We start from the raw sequence: 19,638 nt of genomic DNA on the forward strand, positions 1-19,638 counted from the left end.
CTTTGGTTTACCATTTATTTAGACGTACTAGTAATGGTTCAGTTGCTGATCATAATTCATTAACTTTTTACTCACATTTAATTATTCAAATTTAATTTAACTCACATTTATATTTTTGCAATATTTTTATATCTGATGCTTAATAATTGAACAAAATTGGTTATGATTAATTCATAGTAGTTTTGTTTTTCACATGAAACTGCGTTGCCTGTGTTATTAAGCACTACCATATTTCAAGAATTACTCGAGTAAACTCGTTATATGTGAACACAAACAGTGAATCTTTATAATACATTTTATTTGCATACACAACATTTATACACATCTTATTGGCACTTTTGTCTCCATTCTTCATCCATCTCCTTTTTCAGTTGGCTCAGTTTGACTAGACATTGGTCTCGCCAGTCTCTCCTGGCTTGGAGTTTATCCAGGGGTATGTCAGCTTCCAGTTGTTTAGCGATTACGGGCACCGTAGGACCTGCAAACTTGGGAGTTGGTTTGAAGTCTTTGCTGACCGCGTATATGGTATTCGCGTACGAGTCGCAGTATTTGACGAAGCCCTCGGCGTTCAAGTGAGTTGTTTCAAGGATACCGAGGAAGGCGTATCTCATTCCGAGACCATCGGACATGACCTTGTCTATGTCCTTCACATCGAGAACACCATCGTTTACTAGATGCCACGTTTCATTCAAGATAGCGTATCTGAAGAAAAAGTAATTAATACTGTTATTTAACAATAAATTTGGATAGGACTATTAAAAAGGCTAAAACCCGTTTCTTAACTCGAACTAATTAAGGTTTACGGAAAATTAGACTCAGGATTACATACATTTAGTTGTCGATATATGAGAAATTCATACAGGTTTTAGTAACTCCAACACCTAGCATAGTAATTTTTTCACTTTAAGAAGCACTTATTGAGTAAAATTTGGATAATATATAGCGATACAAATATTTTCGGTCTTATAAAAAAATCTTATATCGTATCTTTTAAGCAATATGGCGAAATCGGGTTAAAAGAACGATGTTGCGACATTTTAGTACATTTGTACACCGCATGTGCACGTGCAAGTGTGCAAGCCATAATGTATCGATCTGAACGGGTGGTAAGCAAGAATTCCCTTTCAAGCTTCTTTGATAGTTTGAGCTGGGTTTTCGTCTAACAAGTCTTGCAATTGTTAGTGATTGTCTTTGAAAACTTCTTTATTCCCCTACTCTGTTTTTTGTCGTTGACATCAAATTCACTATTTCTAAATCGTTGAAACCAAAATTGACAAATGGAAGATGAAGCAGTGTCGCCATAATTTTACAAAAACAACCGTGAGACAGCATCTACTTGGCGACCACGGTCATGGACCTCAAATGGGTCGTTCAAAAGTATCTTATTATTGAAAAAGGGAATTAAACCTGGAGAATATGGTAGATTTGACAATTATTTTTACTTTAATTGAATGTTTTTTTTGTAAAACCAGGCCTTCCATAATTAATTTCTCAGTTCCGTAATAGAAGAGTGAAGAAGCCTTTATAAACTCATAATAATCGTCGAGAATATAAGAATAATAGGTAAGAATTTGTTTTGGTGTTCCATCTTTTAGAACATTATTTCAAAACATTGATTTTGTAGGTTTAAAAGGCAAAAACTTAGCAAACTAGTTGATATTCGGATAAATCAAAATATGGAATGATAAATATGTGTGGGGTGTGCACTAATCGGATTACATTCATTAACCGACAACTGGTTAATATTTGAATGTACAGTCTATCCTAAACCGCAGCGAACTTACGTCATAAAGATGTATAACTTATTGCAGTTTGTAAATTCGATTTAATACCAGACAATATTTTCCTTCGAACATGTAACCGAATCAGCCTGCAAAAGTCGTCCGATTGCCAAATGTCGGTTTATAAACCAGCAAACCTTGTTTGGCTTGTTTTGGTAAATTTCAAATCGCTGCTTGATATTTGTGATTACTCTGATTGAAAATGGCGAAGGCAATAAATAGTTAGTCAGAAATAGATTATCTCTCTAATCAATAACTTCGAGCAGGAAAATTACTTAATCTTACCAGAAAAATGCATTAGAGAGGTAAGTATTGAATTATTTTTATTGTGTTGCAACTGCACTGAATATTATTATGGACAGTATCTCTCAAAAAAGGAAAACAATATAATTTTAAAATCACGGAAAAGAATGTGTCTGCATACTTTGATGTTAATTCTATTCAAGATTATATGAAACATATAAAAATAGTGAGTGGTTTATACAATACAAACATAATTTAATACAATTATTTCAGAGATAACTACTAGCATGGAAAGTATCCATAGAAAAGTTCGGGATATGCAGCTCTTTGAAGAATATAAGTTATCACTTCAAACACTGTTATGTACCGTAGGATTTCAATAATGTAAAGATAACCTATGAAGAGGTCTAATGCAACTTCCAGACATCGCTTTTAAAAGTATATAATAAAATCAAGGAAGATTTGTTTTTTCAATTTCTGTATTGACAAAGATATTTCAAAATGGATCATTAGGCCTTGGCAAGACGCTAATAAAAATACTGTAAAGACAACAATAGTTGATGGGAAATTGAAAAGTTTTTGAATTGAAGAAATCATAATATTTATTTGATATTTCATTGCAGATACACTGTTCTTATATATAAATTATAAAATTAACAGCATAACTGAAGAAAGTAGTGTTGTAGAGTGTGAAAGACTTATGTGCATAGAGATGTGTGTGATTGTTCAAAATATATAAGAGCACTTGATATGGCAAATGCATTAAAGAGAATTCAATAAGTAAATCTAATCAAGAAAAATGTACACAGGTAGCAACAGAAGAAACTAAGGAAAAATACAGTGATATCAGTATGACTTGAAAATAAAACAGAAATGAAGAAACAAGAAGACTGAACATAAAAAGGTAAATATGCTCTCTAATGAAAATAAAACATTACTTGGACATAAAATTGGTAATTAGGTGTATTAGGCCTTCAGGGGATCCCATAGGTAGTTTAGAAAATAATTAAATGTAAATATAAAGAAAGAACTCTATCCTACAAACTATTGTGGCTGTTTAATTAATTGCCGTTTAAATCTTTCGATAATGTATCCATTAGGTGTATTGTAATGTTAACATAAATCATATTTTATAACATTTTTGTTTCATTATTTTATTTATATTAAAATGTTGTTATATACCAAAACTAAAATAAACTAAAACCAAAGTCAAAACATTGCGACGTTTTGACGTCATAAATTTAGATAATGCGAGTTCACTGCTATTTTGGATAGACATATGGTTGTTGCTAGTGTAAAATGAATTGCAAAACCACTGGCATCAAAAAATCAACTTATTTAAGTATTGTATAATGAACTTACTGTATTCGATTCACAGCAAATCCAGGAATTTCTCTGGAGAAGGAAACGGGAGTTTGTCCAATTTCCTCCATTATGGCTCTTGTTATCTTGGCTACTTTTGGTAGCGTCCATGGCGCCGGCACAATTTCTACTAGAGGAACATAGTAAGGTGGGTTTACCGGATGGGAAACGATGATATTTTGTCTGTAAAACAATATTCGAATAATATTTGATAATAAGTTATATTGACTGACGCGTACTTATTTTTTAAATGATCGCTGAATGTCGATGGCAGAAAAGTTGAGGTCGAACTGGAATAGATGGTATTAGGCCCGGCAAGATCATCCACGTTTTTCCATACTTTTCGTTTCAGGTCCAGGAGTTCGGGAACACATTCTTGAATGAACAAGGCATCTTTCACCACTTCTTCGAGATTTATTGAACCTATCGTAAGAAATAAGTAATAGTGGTATTTGTTGCTATGATTTATATTTGGTGTTTACCTTTAATGCAAGCAAATTGTTGTTCGGCGGTGAGTTTTCCTCTTAACAAACCGGTTTTTTCCAATGTGTTTAGTTGGTTTTGTATATCCGTGAGGGCGAGTTTGATTTGTTCGGGGAGGATATCATATATGTAGACATTGTACCCAACGGAAGCAAATAACATGGCCCATGATCTTCCAATAAGCCCACTATAATTAAAAAAAAAGAAGTTAAATGAGAAATGAACTTATGGGAAATTATAGTAATCTTGATGATATGAGTATGCTTAATCTGTTAAAAGCTGAGAAAATAACTAAAATGTGGCGAATTTTATTGGACATAAATATAACAAGTCAATTGAAAAGCCTCCGGCCTACCATAGTAAAACACATTTTTTTGGCAAAATTAGTTTTTTTATTCAACATAATTCTCTTCGAGGGTGATATTCTGATTATAGCGCCGCTCCAACTTTTCTAAACCATTTTTGTAGGACGATTTAACCTTTGCTTCAAAATAGGCCTCAGTTTCGACGATCATCTTCATTCGACAAAAGTTTCGAGTATCTTTTGAGATCTGAGAACAGGAAATGATTGCTGGGGGCCAGATCTGGAGAATACGGTAGGTGACGAAACAATTCGAAGCCGAATTCATGAATTTTTGCCATCGTTTTCACTCACTTGTGACACGGTGCATTGTCTTGGTGAAGCAGTATTTTATTTTTCTGCAAAAACGGTAGTCAATAACACTATGCAATAGTCGCTGGTCCTTCCTTTTTCAAGGTAGTGAAATTCAAGGAATGTGAAAATTATTCCATGTATATCCCAAAATACAGACGCCATAACCTTGCCAGCCGACTGTTGAGTTTCCCGCGCTTTGGAGCGGGTTCATCGTGGGCACTCCACTCGGATGACTATCGATTGAACTTCGGATTGAAATGATGGAGCCATGTTTCATCCATTGTCACATATTGACGCAAAAACTCGGGTTTATTAGGATTGATCATCTTCAAACATTACTTCAATACATTAAATCATCAACTCGTCGTTGTTTTTCGTCAACAGTGAGCTTGCGCGGCACCCACTTTGCACAGAGCTTTCTCACACCTAAATATTCGTGAATGACAAAATGTACACGTTCAGTTGAAATCAGAGTGCCTGCTATTTCATTGAATTTCAATTTACGTACATTCAAAATCATTTTGTGGATTTGTTTGTGTTTTTTGTATTTCGTCGGTAAGAACCTCTTTTGGGCGTCCACTGCGTTCACCGTCTTCGGTACTCATTTCACGACGTCTAAACTTAGCATATCGATCCTTGATGGTTGATTTTCGTGTGGCAATGTCCGGAAACTCGCTTCAACTGTATTTTTTCCCTTCAAAAAGCAATATTTTATCAACACGCGAAATTCCTTTTTATCCATTTTTTTTCACAATAACAAAAGTTGCTTCACTCAAAATGCTATAATTCACAAACTAATGATCCGACAGCTGTCAAATTTATACACGCATCTTTTGAGGGTTTGGGGTGTGCGATTATCTAGTAGCGCCATCTATGTGTCATACCCCCTCGAAATTAGAGAAATGATAAAAGAAAGGCGAAAAGCTAGAAGAGTATGGCACAGAACCAGAAATGCTGCTGACAAAACCACGTTTAATAGAATTAGTAATCAGACAAATCAAAAGATCAAAGAATATAAACAGAATTGCTTTCAAAAGTATTTAAGTGAATTAAGCCCACAAGCAGACAAAGATTATTCGCTATGGAAAGCAACTCGAAGATTTAAAAGGCCAATTATTCGAGTACCGCCTATTAAAAATGATCGAAATGAATGGGTTCGACGCGACAATGAAAAAGCTGAATTGTTCGCAGAATATTTAGCTAACATTTTTCGGCCTAATGATATAGAATCTACCATGGATACATCTCCTATTTATCAACCCGATGTACATCCAAATCTAATTTCTCCACTGGAAGTTGCCACTGAAATTGATAACCTCAATCCTAAAAAGGCACCTGGTATAGATGGCATTTCACCTGGATTATTGAAAGAACTGCCACGAAAAGCAATCATCATGTTGACATATATATTTAATGCCTGTTTAAGGCTGAAGCATGTCCCGGAATGCTTTAAAGTTGCACAAATAATTATGCTCAAAAAACCTAACAAACCTGCAGAACAAGTCGAATCTTACAGGCCTATTTCGCTACTACCTGTAATATCAAAGCTATTTGAGAAGCTGATATATAAACATGTTAAACATTTGGTAACAATACCAGATTTCCAGTTTGGTTTTCGAAATCACCATTCAACTATCGATCAAGTGCACAGAGTAACTGCGGCTATTGAAAGAGCATTTGAAGAAAAGAAATACTGCCCTGCAATATTCCTGGATGTCTCACAAGCTTTTGATCGGGTTTGGCATTTGGGATTAATCTGTAAGATGAGCAAATTGTTACCGCGTAACTATTGTCAATTGCTGGAGTCATATTCATTCGGAAGAAAATTTAGGGTATCGCACGAAATGGCGTTCTCGACATTTAAAAATATCTCGGCTGGAGTTCCACAAGGTAGCGTCTTAGGACCTCTCCTGTATCTGCTCTACACTGCTGACATTCCAACAACAAAAGAAACACTTCTTGGAACCTTTGCTGATGACACAGTTATTATGGCAAAAGATATATCTCTGCCTAGGGCAATAGAAAAAGTGCAAGTGGCAGTCAACAAAATCTACAAATGGACAAAAGATTGGAAAATTCAACTTAATAGCTCCAAATCTGTCCACGTTAATTTTGCATTAAGGCGAAATAATAAAAACTTAATTATATCACTCAATGGATGCCCGATTCCTCAAGCAGAATCAGCAAAATATCTTGGAATCCATCTTGACGGTAGATTAAATTGGAAGCATCACGTTAGACAAAAAGCAAAACACATTAGAACCAAAATAAAACAACTCTACTGGTTAGTCGGAAGATACTCCCAACTTGATTTAAAATCAAAGAGGTTGATCTATAATACAATTATAAAGCCAATTTGGATTTTTTTTTTTTTTGTTCTGGCCTAAAAACCAGGCGGTGGAATGCATGACGCATACCTGGTCGCGGAGACTTGCCCTGGAGTGACAAGTTGGACCGGGTTATGTGGGACTGCCTCTGGGCTTACCAATACACTAAACCGAAACCGCCTCACAGTTGACCCCTGTGGATCACTACTGCTACTGCATTAAATTTGGGGATATGGCACCCGCTGATCGGGCAGCCGTTATTGGGCACGAGAGCCCGGCGATTCTATTGATTCGCGAACCTGAGTTAACACACAACTGGGTACTGTTGTATGGGGGCAAAAGTTATGACTGTAGCGACGGATGAGGTCGTTTCAGCCTGGAAAAGGGGGAGAGCTTAGCGGTGACGCGGTGCTAAGCTCCCAGCATGTCGACCAGCTCGCGAACAAGCGCGTTTTCAGAAGAACTTGAGCTGAGTTGTTGTTTGTGGAATGATTGAGATATGAAGTGCTTGATTTCTGGAGCCAATTTGGACCTATGGGGTGCAAATATGGGGTTGCACTAAATATTCAAATCAGTTAGTCATACAGTGCTGTCAAAACAAGATTCTTCGATTGATTACCAATGCCTATCGCTATGTAACGAATGAAGAACTGCACGATGACCTGGAAATCAAATGGATTTGCGAAGTTGTGCAGGATTTCGCCTTGAAACACGAAAGAAGATTACTAAATCATTCTAACGTGGAAGCAATACAACTGCTGGACAGCGCACAGGATGTCAGGAGACTGAAACGAACAAAACCATACGAACTTGTGTGAACATTTAGTGTGTATTATTAGTGTAAACTATAGCTATAAGTTAATAATTAATAAATAATTATAATTTTATAATTGAGGAATACATACTGATGTATTTTCTCGTACTCGTCTTGCTTGCTAATTAATCCAAGCACATAGGAAAAGTAGTAATAAATTAATTGTAATAATAATAATAATTAAGATTGTACTAAGCGTATCTAATAAAGATGTTATGATAAAAAAAAAATCTATGTGTCAGGCCAGGCATTTTTCAATTGACCTGTTATTACTATTATCAATCAATATTTGTATGATTCTTTATTAAACTCATCTAGCCTATTTATGTATCTCACCACTCTAGTGGTTTTTCGACGAGCTTGCAAAAAATACTCTTTTCTGATAGTTTTGCAGCCTTTGATCAAAATTGTTTTTCATGAAAAAATGTTATGAGATGTGAGACAAACCAGAAGTCTGGTGAATAATCGAAAATGTTTATTTGTTCTCCTGTAAACTGTTAAATATCTGTTTTAGATCAATAAAAGGGCCTATTAGTAATATGTAGAGAAATATATGTCCACTAATATGTTCTCTCTTGTTCTAAAGCCAAAATTCGTGTTATTAATTCCGTCCTATCCTGAATTAAAAGCAATTCGTAACATATACCAGATCGTTCGCATGCATAATATTTTTGTTCAATTATTTTGTTTAGATTAGAATTTTTTTGTATGTCAAAGCCAAACAGAACAAAAACTCAGAGTTAATTCGGCAACATTGCAATATTTCGACGTCACAAATATCCATGATGCATTACTAAAAAAACTTTCAATAGACTATATAAGCTATATCTTCAGCAGCTTCTCTGGATTCTTTACTTGATAGTATTTTGAATGACCTTGTTTTAATTGTTTATTCTTAACTGCACTTGTAAATCTGTTCCTTCTTTTTTTTTGCTCTTGATTGACTGTGTTTATTTACTTACACATATTCGTTGCTATTTAGATTTAAACCAATTAAAAAGTCAATCCGTCTATGTTCCAGTCCAAGTCAAAAATCAAAATATGTGAATAACTCAATTATACTAAATGGAAAATTGTTACTTCTTATAAAGAAATATCAAAATCATCGTATTTAACTGTTCGTTCGGTTCGGTTGTTTAATAGCTGTTTACTTTAATATCTCTCATTTTCACTAATAGATAGCTCTCATCAAAATACATGCAAGCACCAAATATTGAATATGTTAGCCGAGAAATATTATAATTAATTGAATCTGTAAAGATCCCAGTCATGTCAATCACAAATCAAAATCTTAATAATTAGAAAAACCTCAACCAACTGAAATGTTTACTAAGAATTACAATAATTACGGCTTTTCTATGAAATATGGAAACTTATAATGGTGTTGCATTATATCAAAACACGAGAAACAAACAAATGATTGTCATACAATAAAATAGTAAATCTTTAAAATAAAATATCAACAATATACTGAACTTTGGTGTTGTTTATAAATAACAACCAGGTACAACGGCGAATTTATGAATATTTTAATAAAATTATTTTATATTTTTCTATTAATAGCTTGATAATATGATACAACAGAATTTTTTTAATGAAATATGTGCCACATGATATATGATCTCTAGGGATATTCTTGTCAAGCGATTATTATTTTTAGGATGTTATCTATTTATTTTTGTTGTGGAACTAGCTGTATTATATTGTAATATCTGAGTTACATCTGTGTGTAACGTGTTAAATATGTCAACAACATGTATGCCAGATATTATTCGAGGTTTAAAATTACTAAAGCAAGTCAAATATTGATATATAATAAAATATCAAGTGTGTCAACAATCATTTCCAATAAAATTAACATTGTGATAGTAGTTTGTTTATTTTTAAATACAATAGTATACACCGGTATGAGTACATTAAACATATTTAAATAATAATATGCCATTTGTGCCAATCCAAACATATATTAATATAACATTCAAGGATACCCTCTGTGTACCACTTTCTCACATATTTCTATATTCTCATTCACAATCAGTACTCAAATGTTAACAAAATGCTTTTAAAGTATTATTTATTTATTCTATTATTACCTCCTTGGTTTTTCGTAAACACTTAGAACAATGTAGATAAGAGCATAATTTAATCCTATTTAAATACAAACTAATCAAATAACAGTATCATAATAACAGTTTTCAACTAAAACTACTCTTTTACTGTTAAAGTAGTTGCTTTAGAACTTGAATATGACTTCGTGACGATTTCTATAAGACAATGGTAAAATATATATTAATACATATGCAGAAATCTAGATAAATATATATAACACACTCGTATCGATGCGAATGAATGGATTTCAAGGTTAAGGATTTTTTGTTTTCTATTTTTATATAATTTTTTATAAGTTTAATTAAGTAGTCTTGGGTTAGTTGGCATAGACTGTTTACTTCAAACAACCTTATGTATAACTGACTGTCGTCCATATTGGTCTATATTAAAAAAATAGCGTAAACTGTAAAATTTCGATAGTCCATATCTCGGAAACTATAAGAGATAATACAATTTGGCAGTCGACAACGTAATTGGCATGTCGAATATTACTTGGAATGTGATTTGAAACGAAATACGTAATTCTTAAGATCATTTTACAATTTTGGCCTAAGTTAGAAACAGAGCCTAAGGTGTAAAATTTCGATAGCCTATATCTCGGAAACTATAAGAGATAATGTAATTTGGCAAACGGCAACGTAATTAGAATGCCGAATATTACTTGAAATGTGAATTGGAACGAAATCGGCAATTCATAAGACCATTTTACTATTTTGGCTCAGGTTAGAAGCAGAGCCCAAATTATAAAATTTCGATAGTCCATATCTCGGAAAATGTATGGTATCATCTATTTTAGGCAGAAATGAATTGGTTATCATGTTGCCATATCGAACACAATTAAGCAGATATTATATCATATATTAGACATAAAGAGGCAAGTCATATATCCTTGTCCAGACATTTTCGAAGGTCCAATGATATTTGCAGTCGAAAATTTGTTCAGTAATGGATTTGTACTCTCTTCTCCGTGATCATTAGGTCAGTTCTTATGTCAATTGTTATTGGATGGGCGTGTGTTTAATGGCACCAATTAATTCAGTCTTCAAGGTTTTTTGCAATATTTTCTTAACAGTTATTGCAATCAAATCAATATTCAATTTGCTTAAGCCTTAAGCCGCCTTCTAGTGAACTGTTAGTGATTTGTGAAAGGTGATTTTCAGAAGTCTCTTTTGGACTAACGGATTAACGGAGAACAAATGATAGCCAGACGGGGTAAAGTCCGGACTATACAGCGTATGCAACAAAACTTCCCAATGAATCTCCCTCCATATTTGCTGAGTCATTAAAAGTATGTGGACAATGTCTTTTCTATACAATGGTATTAGTTGTTGAGTGTATTTTATTTAATTTTGCTCTTTCGGAAATCAAAATGCATCTCAGGAATTTCCATTTAAAAAGCGAAATGTATAAATTGTTTTGTAGACTATTCTTAATGAATTTTAGTTAAGTGAATGAAGTTACTCGAAGCATTCCTTGTGTAATTAAAGGGAGTTCGGGCAAAAATATCGTAGCTGAGACTCAAAGATCCCTAATCATCAACTACTACAAGTAAGAAGGATTCCTGCCACAAGCATCAAGTTTTGGGTGTAAATTCACTGAAGGCGACCTAAAGTTGTTCGGAACTGACATAATCTACTTTGGAATTTGGACAGAAGCTTGGTGTTCAAGTTGAATAGCCACCGGCCGATCTGGTTGAACGAAATATCAGGGAGTCGTTTAGGAATAGTGTTCTCAAAATAATTGGTTACATAATATTATTAGAACTATTACAAACTTTTGATAATACACTTAAAAAATCATGTTTTGACTGTCACTGCTGCGATATGTATAAAAATATAAGTATGCAATTTCGTATAACAATTTCAAAGCAGTTAGCCAAGAACGTTTTTTTTTATTTAAATCGGTATGATTTGGATGGCATTTCAAACATTCCGTATGGGATACATTTTCAGTTCATGCTGTTAATGAATGTAACATTATATCTCGTACTTTTGGCAGGCGTATGTTGTTGATTATACGAAACAAAAATTAAAATCACATAATATTTATCTTTGGCTGTTTTTATATCGTTTTTTCGATAAGATAATTGCATATTAACATTTACAGTCATTTCTAGGCTGATATAGTGGTTTTTGAATATACAAGGGTCACTATTTACATTTCGGGAATAGGAAAAAGAACAAATAGTTTAGCTGCGAATATATTTTTATTGTTTTTCGAAGTACTCGCCACGATGATCGATACACTTTTGCATACGCTTAAACCAATTTTCAGAGCATTTATTCCATTCCGAATGAGGTATCTTCAAAACATGATTTTTGAACGCTTCAATAGCTTCTTCGGGTGATGAAAATCGTTGATCATGCAGTTTATTCTTCACGGATGGGAACAAAAATAAGTTATTGGGTGCCAAATCAGGACTGTACGGCGGATGACCCATCAATTCGATGTTTTGAGTGCTCAAATACTTTCCTGATTGAGAGCTCGCATTGTCACGATGAAGAATAATCCAGCGTCTCTTGTTTGTTTTCCTTATTTCACCGAAGACTTCTGGCAAACAAATTATTGTGTACCAATCAGAATTTACTGTGCTTCAATCCTCTAGAGGCACTGTTGCAATATGACCAGTTCTTCCGAAGAAACAGAATAGCTTTTGTTGGATTTGGTTCATCTTGGAACACCCATACAGTCGATTGTTGCTTACTTTCGGGCTCATACGAATATATTCATGATTCGTCACTTGTCACGATTTTATAAACGTCTTTCGAAGCACCACGATTGAATTTCTTAAACAATTCTTTGCACCAATCGGCACGAGCCTTGTTTTGAGCGATTGTCAAATTGTGTGGGATCCAACGCGAATATAATTTTCGCACAGCTAAGTGTTCATGTAAAATCGCATATATGCTGGTGGAATGAATGTCTAGGGATGCCTCAACCTCACAATAGGTGACATGACGATCTTGCTTAATCATTTCGCACACAGCATCGATGTTTTCTAGCACAACAGCTGATTTTTGATGACCTTCACGAAACTCGTCGGATAGCAAACTACGACCACGATTGAATTCACTAAATCAGCGATACACGGTGGTTTTTGATGGAGCTTCATTGCCAAAAGTCAAATTAAGTTGATTGATGCACTGTTCTTGTGATAATCCACGTCGAAAATCGTAAAAAATCATCGCACGAAAATGTTCACTATTCAGTTCCATTTTGTTGCCGAGACGAAACTTTCAACTAAATATAAAATAAACAAATACCGTCCATGCAACAAAATGTTGTGAGCACGTATATCGCCAAATAGTCAAACTTTACGATGGAACCGTCAGATGGACTCAGATGACAAAAGTGTTGCCAATTCCCGAAATATAAATAGTGACCCTCATACCATATAAGTGCATCATACTTATAGTTTTTATTAAAATTACTTTTCCCTTTAACAATATATTAACGTTAGTATAATTGAATTCAAGATTTTATTTAATTTGTCATTATTTATGTAGTTATAAACAAAACTTGAAGTTTATAAAATTGTAAAATTTATATGTTAAATGTCTGCTAATACAAGAGGTAAAAACAGGATATAACAAGTCGAAAATATATACATATTTTGATGATATATGAAAGGCATACTGAAGGGATACTGTTTCCGTTATATAATAAAAGTAATTATTGATAAGTGTTTGCTAAACGTTGTTATTGTAATAGTTCAGATAAATAATCTGGCATAAAGGTTAAATAATAGTTTAATGGTGCCTGGATGCTGTCAGTATTGACGCATTCTTTTGATTACATGGGGTCAGGACTTCAGATATATTCCTTGGTTCAATATCTCTGACCATTTCTTATCGAACGCCTACTACGTCAAGTAATCAGGACAAATCATATATATTATAAATTTAATTTGTTTATATAATATGCGGATGTTGTATGTTGAGTTCATCCATGTTGGGTTCTCGGACGAACCTTTAATGTATTGACAATATTTTGATAGAATCTCGTTTGCCATATTCAGGCCTTGTATGTATATTAAATTAAAATGCACCAATTTTAAAATAACGTTTAAAATAATACATACATACTTTTAAAACATTAAAAATGATATTAGATATTATATTACTGAAAAAATATGTTTTCAATCCTACCTGCCAACTATTCCGATTTTTCTATTTGGTACGGGGCACGACATCTTTACCAAACCACTTTTACTGTTTTGAACTTCAACAGAGTCTCGTACGCTAAAGATACAATTCATGTATATATAGTAAAGCGCCGTTCGGTATCAAGATTAATTCTACCGAAACATTTGTTTTTACATCAGTGGCGTACGAGAACATAAATGTTTACGTGATGGTTGTAAAGATATCGATACATATTTGTTGTCAATGCCATCGAAAACTAGTCACGTAAATCCAATAAAAAAAATGTAGTTGTTGTTTCTCTGTCTTGATTTAATACGTTTCAGGTTTTTTATATGGCTGTTTAGTTGAAATTATCCTTATACAAAATCAGGTTATTTTTTGTCAGTGCTGATATATATTATTATTCATTATATTATTTCTTTAATCTATTTTTCAGTATATAACAAATCAATTAACATCCTAACTTGTTATCTTATAAAAAATCCAGATTAGATTATAACTGACAAACAGGGAGTAGACAAAGCAATATACTGCATCTTGGCAACACTGGTTTCGTATAAATAATAGGGGTACGGAAAATAGAAAATCATTGCATATTATTTGCAGTGTTTGCCGTTTCGAACTGTTTCAAAATTACGGTTTCATTACTTGCAATACCAAAAAAAAAAGATTTTCTGTGACGAATTGTAACTACCGATGAAAAGTTAATCGTAAGCACAAAAAGTGTTAGTCCAGGAGAGGATACATTTAAAATAATTGTGGTCCGGTAGATTGACTATACAGCGCAGGCGCCTGCGTTACGAGCGTTAGAAATATTTGAATTAGTTTTGGGAACAATCGACTGAAATAGACTATCGATTCAGTCGTTTAGATCGTTCAGCAATTGACTACTTTTTACTATCGACTATTTCTTTTTAATTTGTTTTGTTGGCTATTAAGAAGAGCACCACAGTTTTTATTTGTCAACGAATGGACTATCTTAACAGAATGTGTTCAACTTTTAAAGCCCATTGAAATAATGACCACCGAGTTATCTGGTGAAAGATATCCTAACGATATCTTTTATTATACGGTTAATAAGAGGACTGCAACATTCCATCGAATCTAGGATTTTAACAAGTGAATGGGGGAAAAATGACAAAATTGTCTATTAGATGTCATCAATAAAAGACTGGCAATGTTATCATATCCCAATATCCAATCCTTGTGCAACAATCCGATATTAATTCAGCATAAATGAACGATGTCAACACCATGGAGTGATACCAGAACAGTCTCCCTTGGATACAGATAGACAATGACATATTGCCTGGTCTTGCCTGTCGAACGAATAAACCAGTATTTTTGTCGAATAAAGGCCTTTTATTTAAACAAATATCTATATATATATATATATATATATATATATATATATATATATATATATATATATATATATATATATATATATCTCACAATTACAGTTACAGACCTCATATCTGCGAACATAATTGCCAAGCTATATATATTTTCTGATTCTTTTCTGATTCAACAAGATCACATCTATTTTTTATTGTATTTTTTGTCTAAGTCTGTGAGTACTATCACAGCATTCGTTTTATTATTTACTTTATCTCAACCTTCAATTGCAAATTTCCATTACAGGAAACAAAATTTTAGAATATTGAAATTGTAAGGACATGTGGGCAGCATCACAGCAGATGAATTTTCAACGCCATTGAATGTAGAGATGAAGAAAAGGAGTGACACTGGAGATATTGGTTTGAAACCATATATTGAAACTATGTTATAATATACGTTTTGGTTTTTTTTTCTAGATCTATATATTTTTATCTTCATTATACCGAAATAATTGCATATCCGAATTATGGTATTTTTTTACATATATCTCAATAAATAATAATACAATATTTATTTGAGAAGTAAATAAAATATCTTCAATCACCTTATTATGTTATACTTATAATAATTTTCATCTAGCCTTGTGATTTAACTACTGTTTTACTGGTTGCGTATTATGAGTTCGATTTATATAAAGGTGTAAAATATAATTTGTTGTCAGTTTTTAAATAATTGTGAAATATTCTTTGAGAAAGCCATATCACTTAATTTTTTCAATTAACTCTTTAACCTCGAACAATATTTGTTGTAGCCCTATGAACTTAAACATAAAAATAAAATTTAATGTTAATTTAAGTGTAATATAATTTATCTTATTTTGTTCAAAAAATGACGTGACTATAACTAGCAATGACTGGTTTTCATCAATGACAACATTTTAAAACAAATTAAAAATTGATAACTGGCCGTTGTTTTGGCTCATGATGGAAATATAGTGTATTGAATATTTGGTTGCATAACTCCTTAATGTTTCATATAATGCCACTATCTCTGTATTTTATTTGTCATTTTAAATGGAGTTATTGTGTTTGTTTATAAATATAAATAATATTAATTAACATTCACTAGTATTTTAGATTCTATTAGTATTTTCACTATAAATTATGACTAAGCGTTATTTATTTTAGCGTATTATATTTATAATGTTTGTTGTGTATGACAATTTTTGATTTTATTCAAAAATTAATTTGAGTTAAATATTTCACTAAGATGTCATTTTGACATATATTAAGATTTTGTACATATACTCAACGTTTGACAAACCTTTTACGAGTTTTTACAAGATAATGCTTCATAAACCAATTTATAAAAAACTAGGAATGAAGTGAGTACTTTTTCTGATATATTATTGTTTTTTATTATTTACGTGCTTTACGAAAAAGGTCCATAATTTAAGTGACATATATGCAACATCGATTGTGTTAGTAATTATTTTGTATTTCTTGCTGAAGCGTTATATTAAAGGCATTTTCTATCTGCAAAATATATTAGATAGTATTAATTTAGTGTTAAACATTTTCACCTCAGAACACTGTCATCAATTAATATGTCAAATGTAATTTTTTTAAATACATTACTGCCATTAACCATAACAAGGAAAGCAGTATAAACGATAAAAATGTCAATTTACTGTAACATTTCTATACGTGTACGTTGCCTTATTTATAATAAAGCAAATACGAAAAATGGATAACTAAAACAATTCAGTCATTTATATTTTAGTAGACAAAATGATTATCTTAATAAATGGACGATATATGTTAGTATGACTCCATTAGGGATATTAGGGATAAGTGATTATAAAAGAATCTATTTTAATTGCAGTTACATAACATATTCGGCACTTGCCGCCAAATATACTAGACGAGCTTTAAAGAAAAATTTTTTAAAAGAGGCTTTTTCAAGAGAAATAAGTCTAATTAACATTTTTTATATGGTCAATGGAAAGAGGGGACCTAATTTTATACCGTATCAGCTTCTAACAGAAGAGCAGCTTCAACAGCAGAACGAAATTCTGACGAGAGAAAAAGAAAAATTGAGTGCTAAACGTCAATGATAGCTTCTATCATATAGAGTTTAATATATTTTTACTATTCCATATATAAATTATTGCTTTATTTGGTTTAAACTGTGTAATAGCTTAGAATAGAGTAATTATGGCAAAGAAAATAATAATAAATAATAAAGGGCAACTACAATAATAAATAGGTTATTATATTTACCCTTAAAATGTAGCTTCTTTTGGTAACATTATTATATTTGTACCAAATTGTTTTCTGTCATTTTATCAAATTGTTTTCCAATGCAGAAAACCGTAATCCAATTTTCTAAGATGTCAGTGTCAAGGTTTTGTTCTATTTACCTTCGGCTATGTTAATGCCTAAAATACTATTTTCCCAAAGCTTATTTTCTACAAAATATGTAGTTTATAATATGTTTACCGATGAGAATACAAACGTGGGAAACTATTTTTGCGGTAACATTGCACATTCTTTTTTATAAAGAAACAAATCTATTGTACGCCATCTACTATGCGGTTGCAATATGACTAAATGCATTTTCATTTAAAATTCCATGATGCCAATTGTATTAGAAACAATTCTTTTTAATATAAGGAATATTGAAAAATAATAATATTTATTTCATAAGTAATACAGAATAATTATAGTATGAAGTAATTTAATAATCATATCTAAAAAATGTATATAATATACTTTATAAATTAGGATATAATTAATACAATAATTATATTTTAGACGTGAAAGATAATTTCTTGATTAATATTTCGGCGTGACAACGTCGCAATTATGGGCTTTCAAGTTTTAGCCTAGCCTACTTTACCGTTACGAGATTCCGAGAACCTGTCTCTCTGTCCAGCTTACAGTGCGAGAAAAAACTCAGTCAGTTGTCTATCTGCCGTCGTGGTTAGTGTGTTCTCCGCGCTAACGTTTCATTCGTGTCCAGTGCGACGTTTCGAGTCATCGGTGCGGATTTCTGTGTGTTTTGGGTGATCGGAAACTGATTAAACACAATTTAAGGGACCGATAAGCAATGGCAGAGAGCAGAGGATCACTATTAGCGAAATCTGTGCAAAAACACGCCGGAAGGGCTAAAGAAAAGGTCAGTTTACTTAACTTGTTCGCGGCTACGTAATTTTAAATAGGCTGGAGCGGCTCGATTTAGGTTATGTTGTAACGAAACCACCGTCTGTCCACCGAGAAGCAAAAATAAGTTGGGAAGTTAGCGAGGTCGTGTTAATTTTAGGATATGCCGCCGGGATTATTTTGCTTTAATGTTCGAGTGCAAAAAATAGGGAGAGCGAGAGAGGAATAAGCTTCAGGTGCCAATTTTCGAAATTGCGTTAGCGTTAACGTTATCGACAGGTCGTTTATACCCCACAAACTGTGCTGAAGAGTAACAACTGAAAAGAACCACAATAAATAATGTGACATTAATCACATGACATTTGTTAATAAAAACTAAATAAAGTGTTACGTATATGCCAACTTCTAATGGTCATTTTGTATTTACTTGTTAATTATATATTAGCATCCATTCTCTTCAGAAGTTGTTTTTCTATAGGATGATTAGGATCAAATGTAATTTTAACGGATTTTACATATTTATTTATATTAATGTTATGTTTTTTAAATACTTATATTAAATTAGAATTTCAGGATTACAAATTGCACACAAAAATTGAATAATAATTTTAGTAATATTAATAAACAAGTTAAAAGCAAGCTATTGTTATGAGGGTTTTATTCAAATTTTCGATTTCGCACCAATTTTCATTATTTAGCTCACAATAGGATATTTGTGTTTTTGATTGAGGATAATTTTAAGATTCATACAGCCACTATTAAGTTACAATTCATATATAATAGTGTTATTGTGAGTTGCTTTTGTTGATTTGCTATGTAAGACGACAAGTCAGAGGGCCATTCGAGTATATAATTCGAAAATTGTTGGTACTTTGAGTGGCCTGTCATTCGTTGTCTTTCTCCATCTCCCTCTCGTATAATTTAGTATGTATTATCTGATGTCAATTTCTCTGTAAACTTCAAATACTGATGATGTAGTTTGTTGAGAAACTATTAAATATACAGTGCTCTTTCTGTATTCTGCATCTAAATTAAATTATCATTGGATTTATGAGATTAAATTATAGATAATCTCTCTCTATAAGTTAAAAATATTGTGAAATTTTAATGAGTCATAAAATTCGTTAATTGGTTTATGTAGAATAAGGCATCATAAAAAACAATCGTTTTAATGGATAGGTGATGTTGAACATGTTATTAATTTTAATTTAACT

At 32.4% G+C, this 19,638-nt stretch overlaps 2 protein-coding genes and 1 long non-coding RNA gene across 4 annotated transcripts in view; 1 reads left to right on the plus strand and 2 right to left on the minus strand.

Annotated features, from left to right (window-relative positions):
* Positions 1–277: 277 nt before the first annotated feature.
* Positions 278–17,592, minus strand: Had1 (beta Hydroxy acid dehydrogenase 1). 2 transcript variants are annotated; one of them, XM_076411034.1, is made up of 5 exons: positions 17,543–17,592; positions 3,869–4,056; positions 3,626–3,809; positions 3,387–3,569; positions 278–702 (listed from the first exon to the last, which is right to left on the minus strand). In XM_076411034.1, exons 2-5 carry the CDS (start codon positions 4,029–4,031, stop codon positions 327–329), a joined length of 906 nt encoding a protein of 301 aa, XP_076267149.1. In that variant the 5' UTR covers positions 4,032–4,056; positions 17,543–17,592; the 3' UTR covers positions 278–326. The 2 variants fall into 2 exon arrangements, with proteins under 2 accessions (XP_076267149.1, XP_076267141.1); XM_076411026.1 differs by lacking the exon at positions 17,543–17,592 and adding an exon at positions 13,923–14,081.
* Positions 17,593–17,619: 27 nt separating this feature from the next.
* LOC143200661 (uncharacterized) lies at positions 17,620–17,858 on the minus strand. The gene is made up of 2 exons (XR_013006771.1): positions 17,762–17,858; positions 17,620–17,708 (listed from the first exon to the last, which is right to left on the minus strand). It is a non-coding gene; the product is annotated as an uncharacterized LOC143200661 (long non-coding RNA).
* A 303-nt stretch (positions 17,859–18,161) lies between these two features.
* Positions 18,162–19,638, plus strand: part of Amph (Amphiphysin) — a 146,775-nt gene continuing 145,298 nt past the window's right edge. The window contains exon 1 of the mRNA XM_076411014.1: positions 18,162–18,440. Coding sequence (XP_076267129.1) covers positions 18,372–18,440 — 69 coding nt within the window. The 5' untranslated portion in view covers positions 18,162–18,371. The remainder of the gene's footprint in view (positions 18,441–19,638) is intronic.

This window comes from Rhynchophorus ferrugineus, unplaced genomic scaffold (genome assembly GCF_030347505.1).
Source record: "Rhynchophorus ferrugineus isolate W39M unplaced genomic scaffold, kcgeb_rfMv2 rfM1, whole genome shotgun sequence".
Taxonomy (NCBI): domain Eukaryota; kingdom Metazoa; phylum Arthropoda; class Insecta; order Coleoptera; family Curculionidae; genus Rhynchophorus; species Rhynchophorus ferrugineus.

Excerpts from the sequence above, each read along its gene's own strand:
- Had1 (XM_076411026.1), bottom strand. The coding sequence starts at position 14,032 with ATGAATTGTATCTTTAGCGTACGAGACTCTGTTGAAGTTCAAAACAGT. Across the intron at positions 3,810-3,868 it reads ACAATTTGCTTGCATTAAAG|GTTCAATAAATCTCGAAGAA; the intron begins GTAAACACCAAA and ends TTCTTACGATAG. Across the intron at positions 3,570-3,625 it reads AGCGATCATTTAAAAAATAA|ACAAAATATCATCGTTTCCC; the intron begins GTACGCGTCAGT and ends ATTGTTTTACAG.